The 26,011-nt window shown below is 45.5% G+C and overlaps 1 protein-coding gene and 1 non-coding gene across 5 annotated transcripts in view; both read left to right on the plus strand.

Moving 5' to 3' along the window:
• LOC120447902 (protein rhomboid) overlaps positions 1-18,806 on the plus strand; it is a 37,188-nt gene extending 18,382 nt beyond the window's left edge. Inside the window, exons 1-4 of one of the 4 annotated variants that reach the window (XM_039629545.1) lie at positions 1,461-1,707; positions 15,690-16,092; positions 17,628-18,012; positions 18,078-18,806. In XM_039629545.1, the coding sequence (XP_039485479.1) occupies positions 15,763-16,092; positions 17,628-18,012; positions 18,078-18,394 (1,032 nt within the window). In that variant the 5' untranslated portion in view covers positions 1,461-1,707; positions 15,690-15,762 and the 3' untranslated portion in view covers positions 18,395-18,806. Of the gene's footprint in view, positions 1-1,460; positions 1,708-15,689; positions 16,093-17,627; positions 18,013-18,077 lie in introns of those variants that run through there. The other 3 variants (XM_039629548.1, XM_039629546.1, XM_039629547.1) reach the window with 3 other exon arrangements.
• Positions 11,107-11,178, plus strand: Trnae-cuc. Its single transcript has one exon. It is a non-coding gene; the product is annotated as a tRNA-Glu (tRNA).
• Positions 18,807-26,011: the final 7,205 nt, after the last annotated feature.

Below are 26,011 nucleotides of genomic sequence, written 5' to 3' on the forward strand. Positions count from 1 at the left end.
GCACCCTTAACTGCATGAGGATGATCCTTAGACCCCGATCAACTAATTCATCTCGAAGTCAGTTCGAATCCAATCCACGCGAATCGAGTTGGGATTCGCCAAAGGAGCGAGTGAGATAGTCAGAGCGTGTGTGTGGGAGTGAGAGGGGAGTAGAGCGGTACAAAGGGTCCATACAGCGCCGTCATCAGCTGTCAGCGGCAGCGGAATGAGGCACATTTGATGAAGATGTTTCTGCAATTGTTTAGTGTATCTGGGCCCTTTCGATGTTTGCTGTTTGCTATCTGCTATTTGGTATTTGTTATTTGCTATTTGCTATTTGAGCAGAGAGATGAAGAAGGCCACCACACATCAAAATTGTACTCGATATGTTAACAAGTCGAGATACAAAAGAGATGACTAGTCCCAAGAGATGCCAGAGATAGCCCACATAAATAAGTATCTCGTGGCTGGTAGCTCGTATCTCGTATCTGGGCGCTTGTATCTTGTATCTTGTAGCTCGCATCTGATGGATGCACCTTTTGACACCCAATAAACAAGGCGAAAACAGCAGCTGAGACCGAAGCGATTTGATTTATTTTTCAGGGGCAAGAAATCCACTTTGAATGTCGCCAGTGTCTTTCTTTTGCTAAAGGGAAAGTGGTGGCAAAGCTATTTTATTTTGCATCAAACTGATATTTGATAATAAGATCAATTTGCAAACAAATAGATATTAGAAACGAAAATAATTGCTTAGATATGTAGATGGTTTTGGATACCCCATTTAAAGTGTAAGCCCAAGGTTTGTTTTCTGTCTTCCCTAAATTGTTTACCACTTGGTAATGCAATAACGGAGTTAATTAGCCAAAAAGGGAATACCCCGTTTTGCAAATGGGCAAAAAGGGGAATGGTGGTTTTTGAGGGGGATTTTGGGTGTACTAACTTAATAAGTGACTTGTTAATTATCCGTCGGCGGCTGCATCTGCAACTGTCTCCCTTTTCTTTTCTGTCGCACCTGCCGCTGCCGGTAAAAGCCAGCTGGCTCCTGGCTATACCTCTCCCGCTCCCTCTCACTTCCTCACGTGACTCCTTTTAGCAGTACCGTTCACCGGATGGCGGCGAAAAGCGAAAAGCCACGACAAAGGAAAACTTGGCAACTTGGCAACACGCTCGAACTTCGAACATGTTTGCTGCACCTGGCTTTATTGTGCAAAGGGTGGCTCGAAAGGGGAACAAGCGGCTTGCGGGGGGCTCTTCTTACCTTGGCCAACAAGAGCCGGCTTTTCGAAAGGGGTGCAAAATGGAAAAAAAGCAAACACACTCACACACACACACACAACTAACAGAGCGCACTATAGACGTGTAACCCCTCCGGTAAGGAGGCTCTACCCCTTTCGGTTTTGGCCAGGCCCGGCACTTTGCGAATCTATAAAAGTATCGGGCCGCATAAAAAACGAGCTCAGTTGTGAACGGTACTTTGTAACGGCAACCGGCGGCAGCACGCGCAACTAACGGTTCGCTGGAAAAGTGGTGGAAACACCTGCGGAAAAACTGGGCAGAAAAGCACCGAGCATTCGTAGCGCCAGCCATTCCATTTACTGCTCGGATCCACAGCCGCAGTAACTCGTCGCTCATCCTCGGAGGGAATAAAACAGATCCTGCATCCAGTTCCCATAATCCTGCCCCCGGATGGCCTGAAAAGAGTCAACCATTTCGTCACCCCTCCCGTTGGTAAGTACTAACACCCCCCGCCTCGGTTGCACCCGTCTCAATCCGCATCTATTCCGTATCTCACCCTCGGAGATCCCGACAAAAACCCGAAAAAATAAATCCATCGGCTTAAAACTTGGCAAAACTCGGCTCCAAACTCAACCATGCTGAGCTGAACGTATTTGACTAGAGCGAGCACTGCAAAAAATAAGAGAGACTTTGTAGTACTTTGCATTATGTGGGCAAAATAATCAGATTGAACTGGGTGAAGCACTAAAATGCTGGTTAATATAGTACTTATTTATAACTGGCGTTAATGCCACATTTCCATGCTCTATTGAAACTGAAACCAGGCTTGTTAACCATCTAATTTTTGTCTCAGTGCATGCAAATCTGCATCTGTCAGTGCGGCAGCAGCTTCAGCATCAGTATCTGTGTCTGCTTTGTATCTTTTGGGTTGTAAAAACATCTGTGCTTGTCGTTCGGCATCCGTATTTGCCGCATTTGCTGCCGTTTGCAACCAACTGCATTCCATGCCAACCCCAACCCTACTCCCACCCACTGCCACTAGTCACACATTGCGTATACGCAACGTGGAGGGCTGGCGAGTGGAGCGCGGGTTTAACTAAAAACCGTTTGCGCCCGAGCTGTCAGCAAATGGCAAGCACTTTCCGTTGAAATCTCCCCCGGGGTAGCCGCTTTTTATGTGGGCTGCCCTGCTCCATTTTCGATATCTTTTGTGGGATCTCGGACAAGTGCTACTTCTGGCCAGCAACTTCTTGGCCAGCTACAGCTACTGGTTGGCTGTTCGATTTCCATTGTCTTTGATTGTCTTCGTTCGAATGGAAACGCAAGTGCGTGTAGGCAGGAGTGGCCAACGATCGATGGAGAGGGTCCAAGAGGTGTTGCTACAGAGCTCCACATTCCGTGTGGGCGGACTTTGAGCTCCCAGTTTGGACATCCATCTTGCCACCAAACCAAACCAAGTTCGTGTGTCTCCAGGGCGAGAAGCTTCCACATTTGGCTCACTTTTGTTTACACTTGCTGTTTGATTTATTTACGCAGTCTCCATAAGTATTTCATTCAATCGCATCGATGCGAATTTTATTCACTTTCCGAATTTTTGTTTTCCCCATTGTTGTTTGCCTGCAAAACTTTTGCCGCAGACTCGAAATCATCATGAAAATCGAAATCAAAATCAAAATCAAAAACGAAAAAACCGATTCAGATACACAAATCATGGACTCAATGACAGGGGAGGTGGGGCTGCCTTGGGCTTTTGTCACTGGCGAAGTTTTTTGTTTATTGTTGAGTGCATGGAAATACGAAAAAATTAATGCGTTGGCTATTCTTGAAAAAATCGTACGCAATGCATTTTAATTTTTCGTGTCTGCTGTTCGTTTTTTGTTTGTAAATATATAGTTTTTAAATGTGTCAAGTTTGCTTTTATACACGCCTGAGTGAAGCGGCTAGTCCGAAAATAAAAACAATATAGCGAAACAAACAAAAAAGGGCAAAAAGACCCAAAGACCTGATTTCAGGGTGGCTTAGTTTTGTTTACCCAATTTCGGGCCACTTTTCTTTTACCATCGTGTGCAGAAGTGGAAAAGTTATGAAGATATATGGGTAAAAGTTTCGTAAGTCATATTTAGATCAAAGGAATACGCAAAGTTAAGCTGCGAATTAAAATTACTATCCAACTCGTAAAACTTGAATTACCATTTGCCACTTCCTCTGCACTGAATTTTGGCCAAAACTTCTGACTGCCATTAAATTCAGCCACTGATTTGTGTTCTCCCCCATTTCTCAGCGCCATTTCAACGCAGAAGTCAACAGTTTATAGTGTTTAATCATTCTTAAGCTGTCACCAGCTCCCCACCCCACCGCACGCCCTTTTGCCCGCCCTTTTGGAGCACCTTTGACCTTCATTAGTGTCAGACCCTCTCGCATTCGCATTAATCTAGGCAGACGTTTCAAGTTGAGCTGTTGCTAAAAGACAATGGCTCAAGCATTTTGTAGTTTGTCTTCTCGGCCAAGGTGCACACGCACACGCACACTCCAGAAACAGATACAGATACAGATACAGATACAAACTGAGCTGATGGTATCTCTGAGATACTCGCACAAACACATACAAAACAGAGCTAATAAATCAGTGCACTTTATGCTTGAGAAGCGAAATAATATTGTGCAACGAGAATTCATTTGTGCCTTACACAACCAAAATAAAATCAAATATTTAAATCTTTTAAGCTAATCATAAATTTAGTTCTTCAGGATTAGCTTTCTAATAACAGCAAGTATATTACACTAGTTAAAGCTTAAGAAACTGGATAAATTCCGCAAGAAATGGCCGGATTATGCAACCGTTCAAAGTTGCACCCTCGCCCACCAAGCAGCCACGCCCCCTTTCTGAGGCGCCCCAAAGTCTCAGGGCGACACAAACAAAGAACTCGAGTGGCGTGTGTGTGAGAGAGTGTGGGAGTGTGTGTGTTGCACAAAACCGAGGCGAAACGAAAAGTCCGAAAAACCAACACAACACACACACACATTTGGCTGAAGGAAAAACCTTCGCGGCGGAAAAACAAAAAACTAAGCAGAGCAGCGATGTGAAAAGTTGAATGCCTAACAAGTTGAAACACGCTAAAAATGCGAAAAAAAGATCCGCACAAGAAAATAAATAAAGAAAAACAAAAGCCCAAAGATGGAGCACACAATAACAATAACACTAACAACAACAAGAACAACAACAACAACAAGAACAATGACTCGGAAAATGTGGAAATGTCTTGGGAACCTTGCAAAATGGATGAAGACGACGTTGTTGTTGCTGCAGTTTGCTGAATTAGATAAAAGTTTGGGAAATGTTTATGCCAGAAGTAAGGCGCAGATGAATAGTGAAGCAACTCCTTTTCACCAAATACCCTTGATGGAGCTGGGATCCTCATGGCAGCTCGGAAAACTCTGCAAGTGAAGCTCCGTAATTGTTTAATGGGCAAACTCGAATGCTGCTTATTAAAAAGATACTTCGTAGGTGTAAACTGTTGTAAAAAGCAGAAACTATGCATTTGCTAGATTTCTAGCTAAGATTTAGCTCACAAATTGTTGATCATATTTTGTTATATGGTTTGTAGTGTCATTTCCAGGGTACTTTATTCGCAGTGCCAGGCATTTACTGCAGATTTATTTTTATATTTGTAAGCTCAGGTGGCGAGTGATGTGCAGGGAAGCAGGTGAGGCGTAGGATAAGGCAACCTGGCAAATGGCAGGCGGAAATGCACCGAAAATAAATGTGGGTAAAAGTGCCAAGGAGAAGTGGGTAGCTGTGTTTGCTTCTCCTCGCCGGGGACTTCAGTTGCCATTGCAACTGCAGTTGGAGCAACGTTGTCTACACCCAAATATTTCACACCAAACGCAGAAGGGGTTCTTTTGGGGGTGAAAGAACAGGGGCGTAGCTGCGGGGGTTCGGCCGGAAAAGTGCCTAACCAGCGCAATGTGCAAATGCAAATACGAATGCGAATGCGATTGCGATTGCGACTGCGGAATATGAATCACAAGAATCGGCGGCAGCAAAGTTAAAAAGTGCAGCCACCAAGGGAACTCCGCACACTCATCGCTTATCGGCGATTTCCCCCCTTTCACCTGTCTTGACCCCTCGCCGCCCCCTTTCATTCATCAATGTTGTTCGCCAGAGGTGAAAATTTCGTGCGCGCGTCTAAAACAAAAGAAAACGAGCTGAAAAACCTAAAGAATGAAGAGCAGCCGAAGATAAGACAACAAAGATTCGCGGACTGGCGATAAACAAAAACAATGGCAAACAATTGCGAAGACTGCGGTGCGAGCTACAAACAAACATGCTAGGAATGCATCCCACAGATACAGATACATTCACAGTGGCTGCAACCAAATTAGAAATTTCACTTGAAAACAGAAACAACGGTTTTGGTAACTAAGTACAAGTTATTAGTATGGACCCTAAATTCCACACTATATATTTGCAACATTTGAATAAGTGACTTACACTGATCTACCCTGTTTACAGCCCACTTAGCGAATGAGCACTGTAGGCCTGCACGTCTGACGTGTGAATCGACACTAAACCGTCTCAACAAATGCTGCTAATAGTGCAGCCGAAAAAGAGATTGAAAATTCACAAATCCGCCGAAAAGTGAAACGGAACTCCGCCAGGGTCACAATCTCTTAGAGAACCGAACCGACCCAAACCAAACCGAACTGCGTTGAGGTGAGTTCTGGTGAGTCAGGCCCACGCAATGCGAACACCTGAAATCCGCATCGATAGGGAAATATGCGAGGGACTCGCAGGGGTCCAAAACGAGTTTCACACGGAACGTGGGCCAAAGTCTTTGACGTCAGCAATTGAAGTTGGTCGACAACTATCAAAGCCAAACCATTGACACAATTTGTATAAACCGTCGCCATGACGAAGGTGTCACGGATAAGGGGTATTTCCTATTTGCACTGGCTCAAAGTGTGACTCTCAAATATGATGACAAGTATTTTCCAGCGAAAGATGGTTCAGGAATGTAATTAATCAAATCTGAGCTGGTTGAAATTAAAAACGGAAAACGGTGTGATGTTTAATTTTTAGATTATATTTTATATTCTTTGTCAAGTCCCCATAATATATTTTCGTTAAATGAAGCACAACAAATATGCTAAAACTGAAATCATTTGAACCAACGCATCGCACCGTTGTCATGTAGTATTTATGATAGAATTAAGCAAAAATCACGGACAAACCGAACGCAAATCGTTTACAAAGAGTTATCACAGCTATTTGGGTTATTATTTTTGCATTGACAAAGTGTGAAAAAACGGAAACAACAAAGCTGAAAAACCAAAATCGAGAAAAAACACAAAAATGCCCGACAAATGGCACAAGAAGATAAAAAAAAAACACATAGAAAACGCATATATGTGAAATCAAATATTCTGGCAATTAAACAGCAGAAATTGTTGGTCGCCGCTGGTTTGTTTGTTTGTTTGAGTTTTTTTTTGTTTTGTTCTTTGTGTTTTGTTTAATTTTAATGGTTGCAACCGCAACACGAATTATGCAGATTTACAAATGCCGACAAAAAGGCGAGAAAGTATTTATAATTAAAGCGCTTCCCTTCGAGGGTCCCGATGATCAGCGCTGCACCCGATAGATAGATAGATAGATAGATAGATGGATGCAATCGCAGATTGCAGTACACACGTATCTGGCGGATACTCGGCCAATCTGCATCTGCAAATGACCACAAAGTGAGAGCGTTGCACAGTTAACTCAATTAACTTATAAAATGTAAACTATGCAAGCCAACAGCTACACCATATAGCTCCATATGTGGCTCCAACTCCCAGACGCGATCCAAACGGAGCCCCAACAACAAGCTCACTGAGCTAAACGGCAACGGTGATTAACTTTTGTCCATCCATCGCAGCGATGGTCGCGTGACTCACGAGGGAAGATAAGCTACGAATATCAGCAGGAAATGCCAAGCATATTTCACTGAAACTCCTAGACTATTCGCCTTGTATACTGTACACAATTTGTTGCTATAAGCTTTACTTAAAGTTGAGTTCCTCAGGGGGGAAAAGTTTAAGTTGCTCATCTCTAGCGCATTTCACAGTTTCCAGCCTCGGCCCATGCCCACAGTTTTCCATATGTAGATGCGTGCGAAGAGATACGTGGATGTATCTACAAGCTACAAGTTACGCTTTGCAGACTCGCGTACTCACCTGAGCGCGAATAATTACCACGCCAAGAAAGGGGAGCAGGTGGCTGGGGGAAGGGAAGGGAGAAGGGAGTGGAGAGGGGGCGGTACAGGTAGGCGCCGCTTGCGTCCAAAGAAGAAGAGGCGGCAAGGGGGCGGAACAGGCCCGCCACCGACTGCGGCAACAATGTTGGCCAGTTGTGCGGTGAATGTCGAGGAAGCGAATGTAGATCGGAATATATCTACCCAGGGGCGGAGAGGAGAGGGGCGATGCTGGTGGGGCAGGTGGAGCAGGTGGGTCATCGGCGGGTCGAGGGCAGCGCCAGCGGTGCTAATGTGGTTATGAACGCCAGTTGGCAGGTCAGCTCGGCGGTGGAGCTGCAGAGTTCCGTCTTGGATGGTTGAAGTCGCTGCTAATCGAAATGTGATAATCGGGGCGGGGCAGAGTCCAGTTCATTGAGCTCCAAAAGGGCGGCAAAGGGGGAAATTCGGGGTGCGAACCACATTTGCACCGGCGACTTCGCTCAGCTATTGAACCCATTAATGACGCCGCTTTTGCTTTATGCGCGCGATTTTCTCGGCTCGTGGAAAGTCGCACGAGAAATGGATCGCACATTAGCTTGGGAAAACTTGACCAGCGGTGAAATCCCAAGGGGAAAACGAATGCAAATATTTATTGGAAAAGACCTAGGCACGTTCCTTGGAAAATGTTTCTTAAGGCACAATTTGCAGATCATTCCTTTTTTTGATATAACATTTGCAATTTGTTTCCCAAGAGAACAGGGGTGATATAACCCATTTACCTATGATGAGATCTTTAGCTTGTTTGTTTAAGTAAGAACTATTTAACCACCAATTTGAGCTGTCTCGTTTTAGAACATTCCTCTTGACTTCTTGTGTTCCCCCTAACTAGTTCCTTCCTTCCTTCCTGTCTTCTTTCTTCCTTGGCAATCTGCGGTTCTGGCCCTGTTTTATTTGTCTTTGGCTCCCAGAGAAAAAAGCGCGAGAACAAAAGGCTTGTCAAGCCATTTCCATTTCCATTTTCATTTCCATTACCGTGCGAATTCTGGCCGGGCCGCTTTTCATTCGCTGTTTTCTTTTCTTATTAACATTGTTCACTGCTCACCCACTCAGCGGATTCAGGGCGCATAATTGCCTTTTGATGTTGCTGCTCGCCCTTGGCAATGGTCATGTTGCACCCCTGCTCCTTGCTGACCACTTAAAGCCACATTAATTGTTATGATTTACAATGAGAAGAAATCATAATTTAATTATTCATGGGGCGGCAAACAAGCGGACGGATAAAATTCCTGCCCTGGGTCAATGTTCCATTGGCTGGGCAATTTCCGCGCAGTTTCCTTCCTGGCCGGCCGGCCGGCCAGTGGCCACCAAATCGATGTGGGAATCAGAATCGGAATCGGTGGCAGATCAGCTTCCAATTAGCTAACGGAACTACGTGCAAATCGTTGCATCTCGCGGCAGTCGAAGTCGAAGCAGTGGAAGCAACCGTTCGAGAGCGGCAAAAGATACGTTTGTATCTCGGCGGTAAAAGCGGGTTAATTGATGGCTTTTGCATTAAATTGCTTCACTCACACAATCGCCAGAGCAGCTGGGAAAAGAGAAAGAGGGGCGGGGCAAGGGGGAAGCAATTGACCCGCTCGGCGCTACTTGTATCTTTGTGTCTTTAGCATGGAAGTTAATTATCACAATGTCTCGCTGAGTTCGTGCTGCAATTTCCATAGATATTTATTAGATCGGACTCGGGCGAAATTCTCATGCCATAAATCAAGCTCAGCCGGTGATCTCACAGTGCCATCTGCTGGCCATACGTAAAAGTATGTTTAAGTTTTGAGGTTTTGCTTTTGCATATCTGCACCGCTCGAAAATTAGAAGCGTAACTTTATAAGCTATGTCAAAAAGTTCCATTTGTTGTGCCTATATTTAACTTCACGTGGCAACTGAAGAGATGGGCATATACCCAACATATGTATGTTTTGTATTAGAAATGAGAATGGTATCTGCTAAGATTGTTCTGCCTGTATGTGGGTGTTTAATTGGATTCTCCCCCGTCTAGACTTTGTCTCGTGGGGCCACGCACTTTAATCGCCTGCGTGCCTAATTTATTGATATGTCATCGTCTGCCCAGCAACCACATCCACAGCCACAGCCACATTAATCGCCTCTCCATTTGGATTCTCCTTGACAATCTTCACAGTGGCCTCAAGCCAAAGTGTTTGTCATTTCCTGGCATTCCGCAAATACCACTACGTCTTTGGATTTCGGCAGCGTGTAGTTTTCATTTTCATTCTCATTTTTGTTCAGTTGCCATATTACGAAACTGGCCTCCCCTTTTGGACTGGTTACTTGTATATCTGTGAATGTTCAATTTCCAAAGTGAATGAAACTTTAGCCACCCCGATTCGATCTGCTCTGCCGTTTGCGTGATTCATTTTTCACATTTTTGGTTGCTCCGTTTTGATTATATGTACGAGCATTATGCTCGTCTGGTGTCTTTTATACATTTCGTTTTTTTACTTTCCTGTTTTATTATTATTCTTGTATTTTTCCTATATTTCCGTGTGAACTTCCGTTTTGACCCCCCTTCCCTGCACTGGACTCAGCTCCCTTCTGAAAAAGGCAAAAGTTTGGAACGTGTTTGAAATATTGATAGCGAAATGAGCAGGGACCACAAGAGCAACCTACTCAGCTACTACAGCTACCAGCCAGTGCAGAGAGAGAAATAATAGTTGCTTATCGATGTTTAGATTGGAATTTGTTAGTAACTGCTTACACTTGCAACGTATGTAGTTTGGTATTCCAACTCTAACTAACTTTATAGCATTATCTCCTCAATAAATACTGATTTCGTTCAGTGCACTCGCACCCACTTGGACCTTGCACCATCGGTGGTTGCAGGCAACACCTACTGCAGTCCCAAAGTTGACCAGGCTACCAGAGTACCCCGCACTCCCCGATTCTGTCTGTCGTCGGTCTGCCTGTGGTTGCTGTTCGCCGTCTGCCTCGGTGGTGCTGTGGTGGGATTGTTGTTGCTTTCCTCTTTCCTGGTGGCGGTGGTGGGGCGTGTGACCTCTCTTGCCCGCCCCCTTCGGTGGCCCCTTTTACGGCTGCATTAGACAATAACTGGTAATAATCGTTGAACCGTAAAATAAACATGGATACCCGGTGCACTTGTTTGGGCAGCAACAACAAGAGTGCTCAGGTGGTTCAGGTGGTTCAGTCGGTGGTGTCTTTGTCGCTGCAGGTGATTAGGTCTGGTCCCCCTTCCCCGTTCCCCGTCCACTTTCCACTGCCCATCGCCCGTTGTCGTCTGCCGGACGTTAACTGATTTGTGCATTGACGCGAAGTCGTAGAAATATACGAAAAGACATAAATACTTAAGCAGGGAATTGAGAAAAGCAAAAGGGTAAAGTAGCGTGAGGCAAGCTTGCGGTTTTCCGCAGATCACGAACCGGCAAAATAATAATCATATGCCAACGCTCTGCATTCCATTTCAATCCGATCCGATCCGAGTCAATAGGTAATTTACATTCGTCATCGAGTTTGGATTTTCTGACCATTAATGATTCAGCGGCTATATATAAACGTCGATCAGATTATTCTCAAAAATTCGAACGAAACGAGCAAAAAGCGATCTTGCACGCTGCGCGAATGAAGTTGGCTTTTGGGGCGCCACGTAGTCATATCCCATATTGTCTAGTGGTTAGGATATCCGGCTCTCACCCGGAAGGCCCGGGTTCAATTCCCGGTATGGGAAATATGACTGTAAAGTTTTTTTTACATGCACACACATTTTGAATACTTTCACGAACAAGGAAATAATCTAACTTGCATTTATTACTTATTTGCTTGTAGTTATAGTTTATAGCTTATTGTTTAGACCACCAACGAATTAGGCAGCTTCAAACTTTTGTCGTTGCCTGTTCTAAATCTCTGAAATCTCTCCATTCTTTTGTTGAATGTGAGGAACAACAACAGAAGCAGGGGCAAGCTCTTGTGGCTTAAGTTTTATGTTGAGCGTTTTATGGACCAGTGGTGGACCAAGGGGGAGACGGGGAAAGGGGGTCCGGGTAAGGGCAAGTGTTTCACACAGTAAACACAAGTTAATGAAATTAAAACGTAAGCAGCAGACACACAAAAACGCAATAAACACAAAAGAAATTACAATTAAATTGAAAGCAAAGAGAAAGACCATTTATTGGAGTGCGCGGAAGCGAGATGGCTGTAGAATGAAGTGAGACAGAGCTAGCCGGCTTCCCACACTCGCCTCTCTTCACTCCTTCGCCACTGCAACTTGACATGCAACCCGAATGGAAATGAACTTTACAGCCTGCGTGGGTCGTTGTTTCTGAGTTTCTCGGCTTGAGAATTCCAAGACGCCGGCTATCGCGATGCTCCACTTGCCCCCTTCTCGCCGGCCTCCCCCCTCTCACATTTCCCCAACACCGCCACTTGCCGCATTTTTCCTCTGTGATGGCGTGCGCGACTTTTAATCGCATTCGCTTCAATTGTCGGAATTTTATTGTGAAACCAACTAAGACTTTGGGCGTCAAAGCCTCAGTGGCAGCCCCCCCCTTTACTAGCTAAACTACCCCCCTGCCACACCTTCAGGCTTTCCATGCACATCTTTTATAACGCTTCATTATCGTCTCATAGAAATAATGCGAAAAGAAACCTTTGAAGAAATTATAAAAGTGAAAACAATTCCCAGAGTTGGTGTACAGTGAAAGCTCTGGTGGGTGGTCTTTCAATTACATTGTTTTATTCACTCTTAAAATAAAATTGTATGTCTTTAATCACAGGCTAATAATCCATTAGGTGACCCCGATCTACATTATAGCTCCAACTTTTAGAAGCATAATATAGCGATTTTTGAAGATTGCTATATGCTATTTGGTTTGAAATGTATTCCATCTGATAAACCTACGAATAAACTTAGGACGATTGCTTTGAAAAATGTGGAGATCGATTTCTGTTGTGTAAGCTCCCACAACTTTAGATTGGATCCCACCATCGCCCGACGTAAGAGCCACCCACCTGGTAAACATTTTTCAATTATAGTTTTATAATAATTTTCTCGTCATTGTTGGTAGTTCATGTTGGGCGAGCGTCTTGTTGTTGCTTGCAGTCCGTTTGTTGTTGCGTTTTGTTAACGTAACTTTCTTCGTTATTCTTTCACTTTTCGACCCGCCCACTGGCTCTCCATAACTTTTGCTCTCGACCCAAAGGCATTTAAGCCGCGTTGTAATTATGTATTTTTTTGTACATTTCTCTCTCTTACTATTTCTTTTGGGTGGTGCATGCACCCTGCGGCTTCAGTAATTAAATTTGTTTTTGTCTCCACTCGCCCTTTCGCTTGCCAACTGCAAAACTAACTAAGCATATTTACTCAGGAGAAACACTCGTATCTTTGTAATTGCCGTCCAACGTCCCAGGAATTGCGAAGTAATTTCAAATGTATGTATCGAGCCAATTTGGCCAGCTCGCTGAACCGCATAAATCAATAAAGGAAAGTACGTAAAAAATAGGTGGGGATACCTCCACATATTTGATAACCTTAGAAAAGTTCTCCGCATGCAAATAGTGCAAATACAAATAGTCAGCATTATGTAAATGAAATGTTTGCCCAATGCAAACACAAAATGCGGTCGCCTATAGAATTCTAGAACAGCAGCTCAAGGAACGGGTCACTGGAAAAATAGATTGAAAACACCAATTACCGCCCACTTTTGATCAAATAAAAGCGATATGTGCAAAATGGAAAGTCATGTGATTGAACATGAATGTCAAACTAAATGTGTAAAAGTCGCTAGGAATGACAGAAACTTCATGTGTAACTAGCACACAATATTCCACGCTGTTACAAGATTTCAATGATTTTCGCTTTATTCTTAAAGAAAGGAATAAATAAGACGGCAATCAAAGTCCCTATCCACATGTGCTTAAATAATGAAAATGTAATTTTTTGCCAAGTAATGGCGAAAACGCCGATTAAAAATATTCGATTTTTTAAAAAACATATTTTTTTTGATTTTTTGATTAAAAATAATCAGTTTTTTTTCGATAGCATTAAAAATAGTTGTCCAAAATTGGAATGCCATATCTCGTTGAATTCGTAACAAAATTCCCCATCGATCGATGTACATACATTGAAATGCTAATTTTTTGCCAATTTTCGCAAATTTTGATGATGGTACCCCTTATCGAAAATGCAAAAATTTGTCAAATTTTTTTTTTTCGAAAACCGAAAAAGTAGGGATAGACATTGTTAGCTATGCTTATTAGCAGCACAAAACAGTCTTTATTTTAGCTGTGCGGCCATTTTTGGCCAAGTAATGGCGAAAACGCCAATTAAAAATATTCGATTTTTTACAAAACATTTTTTTTGATTTTTTGGTAATGCTCAAATAATGAAAATGTAATTTTTTGCCATTGTCTACATTTGCCAAGACCTGCGCTTCGCCGGTAGTAAACATTTTAAATGTCCTAGCCATTAATATTTTATTTCTGTGTAACGAGTGGCCGAGGTACGAACATTGGTGGAGCAGCAAGCAGGTTGGCTTGCATAATCAACTTCAACGGCGAGTCGAACTTCGATTTTTGCCTTTGCCAAATGAGCCGAACAGGAAGGCAAACAGCAAACACAGGGCCCCAGGAGTGAATAAAGAGGGTAAAAGAGGGGAGGACCGGCACAGAGGAAGTTGGATGTTTGTTTCAAGGATATTGTGCGTTTCAGTGTCCTGCACACGAACAAGTTGCGTGCCAAGGACAGCAGCAGAAAAAGCGGCAGACCAAGTTGAACAAACCAGGCAAAGCTACCAGGAATCGATGTCTAAGGACATTAAGGATACACCTGTCGATATTTTTACAGTTTTGGCATGCGCCTGCCTGCCCCTCGGTCCCCATTTTCGGATCCATTAACCGGTTTGCCAGTTGTGCGCCAGGATCATTAGGGGGACGACCAAGAGCAACACTTCCGTCTGTGAAACAAGTTTTTTTTTGGGAAACAGCAGAGGGCAGGACAACTGGACAACACGACAGGTCCTTCCACTATCCCAGTTGTTTTTGGGCCAGAGGTAATCACCATTAAAACTCATTACCAAGAGCAACTGCACCGCACCACAACACTACAGGAAAGGACAACCAAACCGAGCAAAACACGCCGAAAAGGAACAGGACACGCCATGGGACCCAGAACCCCAGAACTGGAAGCCGTCCAAAGTAAACCAAAAACATAAACTAGCCAAAACCGAAACATGCACATAAACTAGTTAAACCTCGGGCGAAAGCTCACTGTTTCATTCGAATTAGGCAGAGTAGGAGTTAGTTGCTGTCTACTCGAAACAAGGATCCCATAAAATGGAATTAATCCTTGCTCTCTCTCATCCCTTCTTGTAAGCTTAAGATGTAGCTTAAGAACTCACAATTGGAATTGAAATGATTATTGATTGTGTGTCTACTACGAAGAAGGGTATGTTTTATGTTATGTTACTGTAGTGAGAAGCTCTTGCCACAAAAGTGGTGCACAATGTTTGATGGACAGCCAACTCCATTAGTTCCTACCATACATTACTTTTTTATGCAACATTTAATTTCAAGATTTACGATCATAGATTTCACTAGCATTATATTCCACCAAAGCTTCCTGGCTTATTGCAAAATGCCCTTCTGGCTCTTCGACTACTTCCTTCGAGGAGAAAGAATTCCGAATACCAAATTCCGTCTTAATCTCAAGTTTGAGCACTTTCGGGGTTGCATTTTGGCCTTCTTTTCTTTGGTGCTGCCGCAGCGGAAATAAATTTCTTGCGAGTGCAAAAAAGAAATAAATTCTTGACTCTTTTATGGCCGTCTAGGGCCATTAAAATGGGGGAACAAAGAGGGGGCGAGAAAGGGAGGGGGCAGGAGACCGGGGGATATAGACCTCAATGATGGCGCCTCTGGCAATGTCGAACATCGTCGTCTGCCAAATCGAGACGCGTCGCGGAGAAATTGCGCTGCAGTTGTCGTCAAAGCCGGAGACAGTCGCAGAAATAGAGAGACAACCTTGAGCTAATTTGGCCCGCCGCGTAATCCCCTTCGGCACTGAGAGAAAACAGGGCTGGAAAAGCATACCACTTTGGATCATCATCAAGTTCTATATAGTTTTTGTAAACATGAATTCCCGTTTTGTGATTTCTTATTCTGTTATTGCTAAGATATAAAGCTCATAACGAAATACTTCCGAAAAGTGATTAGTTTTTTAACGTGATCGATTTTCTTTTCGTCCAGACAGCCGCCGACGGGAGCAGACAGCATTCCGCTCATCTCACCATGACAGAAGCCACCTCAGCCCCAGCCGCAGATGCTCCCGCTAAGTGGGGCACCGTCACAAGGCAGACGCCCCAAAAATAGACCCCTCATCGGAACCGTGGAGCAGGGGGAGATGCCGCCCAGTACCGTGCTGCAAATGCCGCCGGCTCCGTCGTCGTCCAAATCCGGACTGGTGCTGGGCGTCTGCTGTGACCAGCTGATGGCGGTGCAGCCAGTGCAACGGGCATCCGGAGCAGCAGCAGCAGCAGCCAAGAGCAGTTCTCCGGATTGGGGGAATCAGAGGGCGAAACATCTTGAAGGGGCTGTCACGACTATCAAGTGGATTCCGCCCTTTTTCATTATCCTTGCCACGCTCCTCGAGGTGAGTATCCCCACGTTGGGCGCCAAATGTGACCGCTTTTTAATGCGATTACCGTCGAGGGTTGATTGCGGGTCATAACAGCCACATTTGGCTGTGAGGGTGGCCTCGAGTTGGGGATGTCGTTGGGTTGAGGTTGCCATGACATCGCATATAAAAGCACAACATTCGGGCCACATTCTAGTTGGGTTTAATTGTTGGCTTATACTCGTGGATGTTGCAGTGCAACCCTTGGGATAGCAAACATATTGAATTGGGCGCACATTTAACCCCTGATCTTTTGTGTCTGATGGCTGTCTCGGCAATTACATATTATATACCATTATCCCCAATCTGGGAGGATTTTTATTACTTTTTCAACGCTTAAGAGCTCAGCCATTTTGCAGCAAAAGAAAAAAGTTAAATAAATGGGAGATAGCTAGTTTGAACCAACTAGCTTTAAGCTTTAGAAATCACAAAATAGTTAACAAATATGATTTTAAGACGTTCAAATACTAGTCGCTCAATTCTTTCTGAATGTAAACGTTGTTGATCAGTTAGTATCTTCTAGAGCACATTTCAAAAGTATTTTACTTGCGGCTTTAGTTCATTTTTCATTACACTTAACTTCCCATTGAAGACTTTGGGGTCAGAGTGGCCAAGCGACTTGCAGTCACGTCTGAAACGCGTTTTGTATCTCAAATTAAACGAGATGCCGGCGAAGAGGGTTGTTTGCTTGGCCATAACAAAGATGCTGTATCGTATTTCAGACCCCAACCTCCAGCTGAAGGAAGCCCCCAAGCATTCGTTCTATATCACCCACACAACAGAGATCTCGTCTAGCAATTGACTTTTGAGGCAAACAAATTGCCGACAGGGCCACACACACCGAATACGACTTAGCTTCTCGTCCCCCCCTCCACCCAATGCATTTGTAAATGGAAGTTGGCTTCCGGTTAAAGGATATACGAGTAGCACGGGGAATGGGGGATGGGGGATGGGGGATGGGGGAAAAGGGGCCTTTGGATGGCTGAAAGGAAGAAGGGATACAGAGTGCGTGCGAAAAATCCAACACGTCTACGATTTGTTTTCCGCGTCTGGCTTTTTGCACACCACACAGACTGGACGCCGCCAGGCCACAGAAAAACGGGGAATCGGGTGGGAATGAGGGGGAATAATGGGGTTTCTGGAGGAAAAACGGGAGGAAAGGGAAAGCCAGGAGCTGGGGGGAATTGATGGCGACGTCTCGTCGCTGTCTGCTGGCAGTCTACGCCTTTGGGGGTTGTTCTGGCCACCCCTTCTTCTCCTGGCCAAGCTGTCTCGGCTGTGCGGTCTTGATGATTTTATTGCTTCCCACTTTGCTTCGACTGGGAATGGGGGTTCCCCCAAAAGCCAATGCTCATGAAGTGGTTCCGAACTAGTTCGGGATAAAAGAAATGTGCAGGAATGGTTGTTCAGTATGCATATCCTTGTATCCATGTTCATAAAACGGGTTTTCAGCTCTTTCTTTAATTTGTATTTTATAATAAATCATCCACTTTCTATTCCTAACTGCGCAGATTCTCGTGTTTCTGTGGGTGGGTGCTGATCCGCCCGAGGATTCTCTTCTGGTGTATCGTCCTGACCAGCGCCTACAGCTCTGGAGATTCCTCAGCTATGCCCTACTCCACGCCAGTTGGCTCCATCTGGGATACAACGTGCTCACCCAGCTCCTATTCGGTGTGCCCTTGGAGCTGGTACATGGATCGCTGAGAACGGGGATCATTTACATGGCCGGAGTGTTGGCTGGCTCTTTGGGAACTTCGGTGGTGGACTCGGAGGTTTACCTGCTGGGAGCCAGTGGAGGAGTGTATGCCTTGCTGGCCGCACAACTGGCGAGTCTTTTGCTCAACTTTGGTCAGATGCGACACGGCGTTTTCCAGCTAATGGCTGTGATTTTGTTCGGTGAGTAACCATAGTGCAAAAACGTAGCTCATAAGAATCTTAAATAAACTTCCTATCTTCTACAGTTTTCTGCGATTTGGGGTATGCCCTCTACTCAAGAGAACTGGCGATGCACCAACTGCAGACACGACCCTCGGTCTCCTATATCGCCCACATGACCGGAGCTCTGGCCGGGATCAGTGTGGGTCTGCTGCTCCTCCGGCAGTTGGATGGTGGGCTGCGACCACGCCCACTCCGCTGGCTGGCCCTGGGCGTATGGTGCCTATTCAGCGCCTTCGGAATCGCCTTTAATCTGGTCAACACGGTGACAGCTCAACTCCTGGCCGAGGAGGAGGGTCAGGTGATAAGGCAGCACCTGATGAAGGACCTCGGAATGGGATGATCGCAGGCAGGAGCCAAAGACTGCATCCCTCTCACATACACACCTCTATGTCTCCTCTTATGCCTTAGTCTAGTCACTAGATCGTAAGACTTTCCCCAGGACAGTGTGCTCAAATAACATATCTACATCTGTCGGATATCCTGGCTCCCACTTCAAGAGGGGATCGCTCAAAATACTCTTAGCTCGTAAGTCCCAACATTTATCTTATGCCAATGCCAAAGGAGTGGAGAAGTTCCTTGCGGGAACCGAGCCTGGCTCACATCAAAGACTTAGGATCGGGTTTGGGTTGCTATCTGATGCATGGACTCCTCCATTGAGTTGCCTACTCAGGCTTAATGCCAAACCAGAGCTTAAAGACATAACATATATCCAAATTCAATTATTTGAAACAGAACTCTAACTCAATAAATTACCAAATTACAGATTATCAATGCGCGTTGTTTCATTTGATGTTTTCAGAATATGTAATGTATTTTAGGCTGAGGGGAATCAATCTGAGGTAAACTGCGTCAAAATGCATGCTAATTCCCCAATCAGCTGAAACAGCTGCAATCAGAAAGCCAACATTTTGAGAGGCCGCGCCAGAAATTAATAACAAACAAAAACAGAAATTAGCCATCAGCTCTGGACGTTGTTCTATTTTGGCATTGCCTCATCATGCGGTGGCCCCTTTAGCCACATGGTCGAAATCAAGGGGGAGGGCTTCTGGGGGGGGGGGAAGTTCATTATTTTTGGTTTGGTTTTGGATTTCGCATTCGCCGATAATGAAATTGTAAACTTGCACTGAATGTACTGAATGTACTGAATGTGTTGGTAATTCAATAGCTGCAAGCTGCGTTGCTGGCTGGCTCCCCTACTGAAAAGCCACAGCACCACCCAAAACCGAGTGCATTTTGATGAGACATTGATGGTTCAATCGAACATTCGACCCACCCAGCCAGTTGAGCCAATTTAGCAAGCCATTTGCGATTCCTCAATCGAATCAGATCGAAGTTCTTCGAAGGAGTTCTTCGGGGGGATCCCTGATCGCTGGTGGAGCACGGGGGATCATCTGGAGTTCTCGTTAAGTCGTCACCAGTTGCATTGCTCCAAAGATCGCCGAACATCAAGAAACGAGTATCTTCCTGCGCCCAACTCAATTGACAGTTGACAACAAATATTTGTGACATTAAATGCGGCTGCTCGCAGATGCGAGGCTCCAGAGGATCCTCAATGAAACAAGCTCTTCTTAAGCGGTTTAGGCATTGTCGTGGTCGTACACGCAAAGAAATAAGGAGGAAGAATGAATTTAGGATACCCTAAACTTTAAAGCTTACAGTTATCTCAAATTGTGGGTTGGAACTTTTAAAGAGCAATACCAAGTAGATCTTTTTCTTGCCATAAAGCACCTTTTCTTCTTTATTGGGGGGCCATATTTTTCCGAGTGTGCCACCTCCAGTTCAGCTGCAGCTGAGTCCTGGAAGACTTGCTCATTTCACTAATTTAATGAAGACCTTTTGCGAGAAAAGCGGCGAGGGGTGAGCCCATTGTCTCTGAGCTTCTCTCACTCGAGGAGGGACGAGACCACGAGCAAGACTTCCCCAGATTGATGATGCGGTTTGGTCGGGCAGCTTTTAAACTCCAGGCCGGGCTCCCCAACGATCCTCGCAGTGGGAAGAGGTGGGGTGTGCCTGCATCAATAATTTGTGTCCGCCGTTGAAAATAATTGACCAAGTTTGTCTGTTTGCGGTTGTGGCATTTAATCTACTTGCAGCTGAAGTTCCGAAAGCGACAACTGAACTGCAGCAGCTGCCATTCCACCATTCCTCCATATTCCTCCGCTCGGCGAAGAGGACAAGTCGACAAAAAAGCCAAGTCTCGAGAATTGTGCTCCTCCTTAGCTCCTTGGCTCCTTGGCCTGCACTTGGCGTAATTGAAATAATTTTAAGTGAAAAATCTGCATTCAAAAAATATTTCAACGCACACACAAATGTCAGCATCAGGCGGCATGAGGAGTCCGAGGTGGAGGCAAAATACCAGAAGCAGGACGGGATTGGATGCGCATCGAACTGGAAATTCCCTACCAACTGGTGTTACAAGCGTTTGTCGTCAAAAATCACTTGTCCAGTTATCTAAAGTTATAATTGTTTGTCCATTTGGGTAAATCAAAATTCCTTTGTTGCCAGAAATCCTTAAATACCACATTGATGTAATCATATCAATGATGAGACCAACCCCACTGGCCAATCCATATGCCTGTCGCGATGGGTCAGCGACTTTTGCAGACGCAAAAATTTACATGCGCCAATTTGAGTGGACACGGCAAAAAAGAGTCAACAGTTTGCAGCTTTCGCAGTCGCTTCGAACATAATCCTGGGCATTAAGGCAAATTGCAGCCACTGTCGAGGAGACAGGGGCGTCGGCCAAAAAAGGGGGCGCAATTCGGATCGATCACCAGTCGACTGGGGCCCACCATAATTTGCTTAATTCGACGCTCAGCCCAAATGCCGACGAGTCAGCCCGGTCTTGAATCTGCACTTTTTTGTGGGCCCTGGAGTTCAGCTTCAGCACGCGGCTGCCACTCGTCGATCGACTGATGAGGATGATCCTCCCCACCTCCCAGGAGCGGCAGGCACCTCCTCCTTCTCCTACTGCTTCTCCTTTGGCCAGGTGAGGCGGCTTCTTCAGCGGCAGCCTCAATTTGCCATTGCCTGCCCTCGGGGGCAATTTGGAACTCGGTATTTCTTCTCTCCTCTGATTTTTGGTTATTTTTTGTGGGCTGCCTTACTTTCGGTGGCTGTAATTTTTGGCCAGGCTTTAAGTGTCCATTCACCCAGGATGCCATCTTCCTCCTGTGCCTCTCCCCCCCCGGAACATAGACAAACACTGCCCAGAATGCCACTGTTTTTTCTGCCTTCCCCCTGGGGAGCACTTAAATTCGATAAACAAATGGTTGGGGAACGACGAGAAAAAAAAACACATACAATATGCATGTCCTTCCAATCGATAACAGCTCGAATTTGCAGCATAAATATTTCTGGCAGTTCAGTTCAGCTACAACATTTTGAGCTGCAACTTTCGGTGTTCATTCATGTATTTCCCATACCAAGGTCCCATGAATTTATCAAAAGTTCTGCATAAAGTCTAGTTTTGGCATTTGCCATCAATTCTAATTCATATTCTCCTCCTCCGGTTCGGTATGCAAAGCTTTCAGCAGCCATGGGCCAACGGCTAAAACCGGAGTGGAAGTGACAGGAACTCTAACAGCGATTTCAAATTTGCAGCTCGAGCAATGAAACACACGGAGAATGGAATGGGTTGACAGTTGGGTTGCATGGATGGCAAAAGTGGTACATGTGCATCATTTTGTTGCATTTAAGGCAATGGTAAGTGATTTCGTTTATGCTCGAATATGAGATGTAATATTAGGGATTGCTTTTCAGTTGAAATTGCTATTGCTATTTGCAGGAGAAACATGAAATGCTTGAACAGATTGAACGAGTTTTCCCCAACGAGGTCATCCTGCATCCCGAGGGGACTATAAGCCCGAGTTCATTTCATTGATGCCGATCTCATTGGCATCTCGGGCGGGAGGCGGCTCATTAAATCTCAACTCGCCGCTGGCTCATAATTCAGCTCAATATAAATCTGTTAACAAAACGCTTAATCCGCTTTGTGCGCTTTATTTATGGCCATTTGATGGCGCATTATCGCATCAGGCACATGGCACCCGTCAGGGGTCGGCTGCCCCTCCTCGGATCCTCCAGCTGACGCGCCTCATAATTGGATTCGTCACAGCAGACCACTGCCCCCCGCCCCTGGCTGCCAGCGGATCCCACGGACTGGGCCATAAATCGCGGGCTGCTTGAAATGCAAATTTTCGGGACTGCAGCTTGTTGAAGTCGCAGTTTGGTCGAGTATCATCGGCAGGGCATCAAAGTGGCAGCAAATGTTGTGCCGGCTGCTGTGCTGTGTTCCGTCTGCTCTGCTCCGTCTGCTGCCCAATTAACGCCATCGAAAAGCTGGAGAGGAGTCCGGACTCCTGCTCCGCAGCGGCAATCAGAGTTCACTTGAACACCTCGCAATTAAGGCCGGCGCGCAAAAAGTGCGTGGCTCAGTTTGCTCAGTTGCGGGTGGAGTAGAAACAAGAAATCCAACACGATGCCATGTTCCGTGCTCCTCGCTGGCCGACTTGTCGATGCCCAACAAAGGATAATCCACTGGTGACTCCTCCGCGTACGCCCCGGACTGCACCCACTTGGGCCACTGACGATGTCGGTCGACAACAAGCTCCAAACATTAGCAGCCAGAAAGGAACATCCCACGCAGATGAGCAGGCGGTTGTAGCCGAACTTTCGATGCCCTGACTCATCAAAATAATGTTGGTAATAGAAAAGGAACAAATTAGAATCCTTTCCACTGTTAAATATTGTGGTATTGATATTGAAGGTGTAACTTTCAGACGCTGTAACAGGTTATACAAATAATCTAGACAGAGCAGCTGAGCCTGTAGCTGAATTTTCCCAACTATTTACAACCCGCAGCGGTAGCCAAAGCAATCGCGATGTGGATTAAGTGGTCTGCTGGCACAGGGATTCTGGCCAGGAACAGGCGACGCGCTTGTTCTGCCCCCGATGCGCATCTAATGCGACCCGAAATCCTGCTGCCAATTGGGATTCCGATTCGGATTCGGACTTGGATTCGCTTTGCATTAATTAAGCGCACTTAAGTGGCCCAGTACCTGTGTTTGCATTCCATGTCCGATGGTCCCATTGTCCCATTGTCCCAGGACCGGGCCAATTAACTTTCGCCCAGCGAGGTGAGCAGGTCCTGGACTCCAGATTCCCATTCCCATTCCCAAAGCAGCCCACAATCAATTAGTGCCGCCCTGCGCTGCGACCTCCTTGAAATGCAGAGGAAACACTTAAGGAAAACATCAATGCGGAAAATGAATATCGTTGCGAGGAGTGGCAATAAATTATGTCTGCGGTGGCGTCTGCCAGTTGATTGAAATCCACCCAACTCCACCCTCGTTTCAACCGACTCCGTCTGATCGGCCGGAATTAAGTTCTGTTAGCCCGGCTAAAACAACAATTGGTGAAACACGAACGCAGACGGCTTCAGGTATGCAAAAGAGCAATATTTCAGAAAATGATGAGTTGCAGATGACGCTGCCGAGGGACCGCAGCATCAACAGATGCGCAATATTCACCATCTTCAATGGTCTGGATGAAACCACAGTCCAGAGCAAGGGAGACAAGTCTGCAAATAGACACTGCAAACTTCACAAACTTCCGACGGGCAAAACAATCTTGGCAGGTGCACAGTGGAGAACTCAATACTAAACACTACAAAATAAGTTCCATTAAAATAATTTACTTTGAATATAGAACAATATTGCGAGTATCATGGATGGATATAAACAAATGGTTTGTCCTAAGCAAGTACCAAAAACTTGCCTCAGAACCTGGAGCACAAAGAGCCAATCCCTTTGGCTTTCGGTTCCACAGTTCCGTGACTCATCTGGCTTGTGGCGGGGATGCAACTGCTGGCCTCCAGTCTCGCCTCCTCCTCCTCCGTGTGCTCCTCCATCGTGACTGCTGTTGGTGCATTGTTTACTCCGCACAGACCAAAACAAAAATGCAGCCATGGACTGGCCCAGACATCCGAGTCCGAGAAACTCTGGCGAGGAGGAGGAACGACGGGCTGGGGCTGGGGTTGCTGTGGCTTATCTGGTTGCGGGGAGCGAAGCTAAATTTTATGGATTTATTGAAAATTGAACGCACTTGAACTGCTGCGCTGGGGGAAAGATGCTGGGCTGCATCTGCCCGCCTGCCAGTCTGCGAAAGAGGCTTGTTTGGAAAACAAATAGACGAACTCCGCCAGGAGGTGCAGCAACGCCCAGAAGACAGGAGCGGAGTTTGCCAAAACGGGGGCTTACAGTATCCATTGAATGCCTTACTCTTGTACTGAGTGTATGAACAGATGAGTCTTGAATCCCAAAATGTATGATTTGGTTTATGTTCAAATTAATCCGCACCTGTGCGTGGAAAACTTGCGACTGCCACGCGATCGTTGCATACTGCATTCTGTTTGTTTGGTTTTTGGTTTGGCTTGCCTCAAGTTTTTGGTGTTTTGTTTATGGAAACGCGTGCGGTCAACAACAGCAGCAATATTGAGTCGGGAAAATTAACACATGAACATATGACCAAGACGGGCCATTGCTGAATTGAGTGCAACACTATATAGAACTCGGAATGTTTGCAATATGTTTCACTGCTCCAAAATTACCATAGAATGCCAATTTCGATGCATGGCCAGCAAAGGAACAAAAGTCGTTGATCAGCAGGCGACAGGCTTGAAATAATGTGATGCATCCCCAGCTAAATTGGCGCCTGGAATAGAACGAGTTTGGCGTTCAGGTCGGGCCGGTTCTCGGTCTTAGTTGATTTAGTTGATCTGGCTGCCCTCAGATCCAGAGATGCAGAGATCCAGAGATCCTACACACTCCTTCGAGGTCGCCCACACACTTTCCCAGGATGTCGTGGACGTGTGCGTCGCTGGAGTCGAGGAATGCATGCGAGTGCAGCCACGTGGGCAGTCCCCACTGTACTGGTGGGTAACACCTCTTGCCCAATCCGAGGCACTTCTGGGTTTTCCCACTCCATCCCTATCATGCACTCGATGTGTGACAACAAACAAAACACTTGGCGAATCGCTTTCATCTGCTCGAAAATAAACCGAATTCCAAGAAACATTCGCTCTTTGTTTTGTGAAATTGTGAATTGTGAAAAACGTACGACAGCTCTTTAAGTTGCTTTTGGCTCGGAAAACGAATTGAAAAGCGCCCACGCAAAATGGGTGGAATGGGGTGACCAATTGGCGCCTGGCGACACTCGAAACGATTTAAATCCAGCAACAAGGGGGCACATTTTGCCAACTACACACCGAACACACCAGACCAGACCAATCCAGACAGGTGGCCATTATGCAGAGAGCGAGAGACCCCCTAAAGTGTCCCATAAATTCATTAATTTGTCGCGCTTTTTTCACACTAGCACTCGCCATAAAATATTTGTCAGCTTTACGATGGCTTTAATTCTAGCGACGACGCATTAAAAACTAATGCGGGGAAATTAATACGAATAAATTCTGAGAATGGTGGGGTTGAGTGTGCATGTCCACCCAGCAGATCCTCATGAATGTCGTTATGGATGTTTGGGCATTTAAATTTAGCAGCCACCACGACGAGGCGACGATCAGCCCACTGAACGAGAATAAGATTCAGAATGAGAATCAAAATCAGAATCAGAATCAGACGAGAATGAATCAGCCCGAAATAGAAACTGAAAAGAGTGGTGGTGGCACAACAAGCAGCACGATATTTATGGGGATACCCTGGTACTTGGGGGTATGATCTATATGAGAATGCTGCCTGCAAGCCGAGGAACTTCGCATAGTCGTTGACAGCCAATGAAATATTTACAGATGAGCAAGTGCTCATGAGGAATATAAAACGGTTTGCGATCACTGATTGACTATTAACTGCCAATGTGCCATAAAATCAATTACCTGTTAATAAACATTTCAACATTTAATGGAGATAATACCATTTTCATACTATTAAGATTTAATATG

The sequence above is a fragment of the Drosophila santomea genome, chromosome 3L (genome assembly GCF_016746245.2).
Source record: "Drosophila santomea strain STO CAGO 1482 chromosome 3L, Prin_Dsan_1.1, whole genome shotgun sequence".
NCBI classification, from domain to species: domain Eukaryota; kingdom Metazoa; phylum Arthropoda; class Insecta; order Diptera; family Drosophilidae; genus Drosophila; species Drosophila santomea.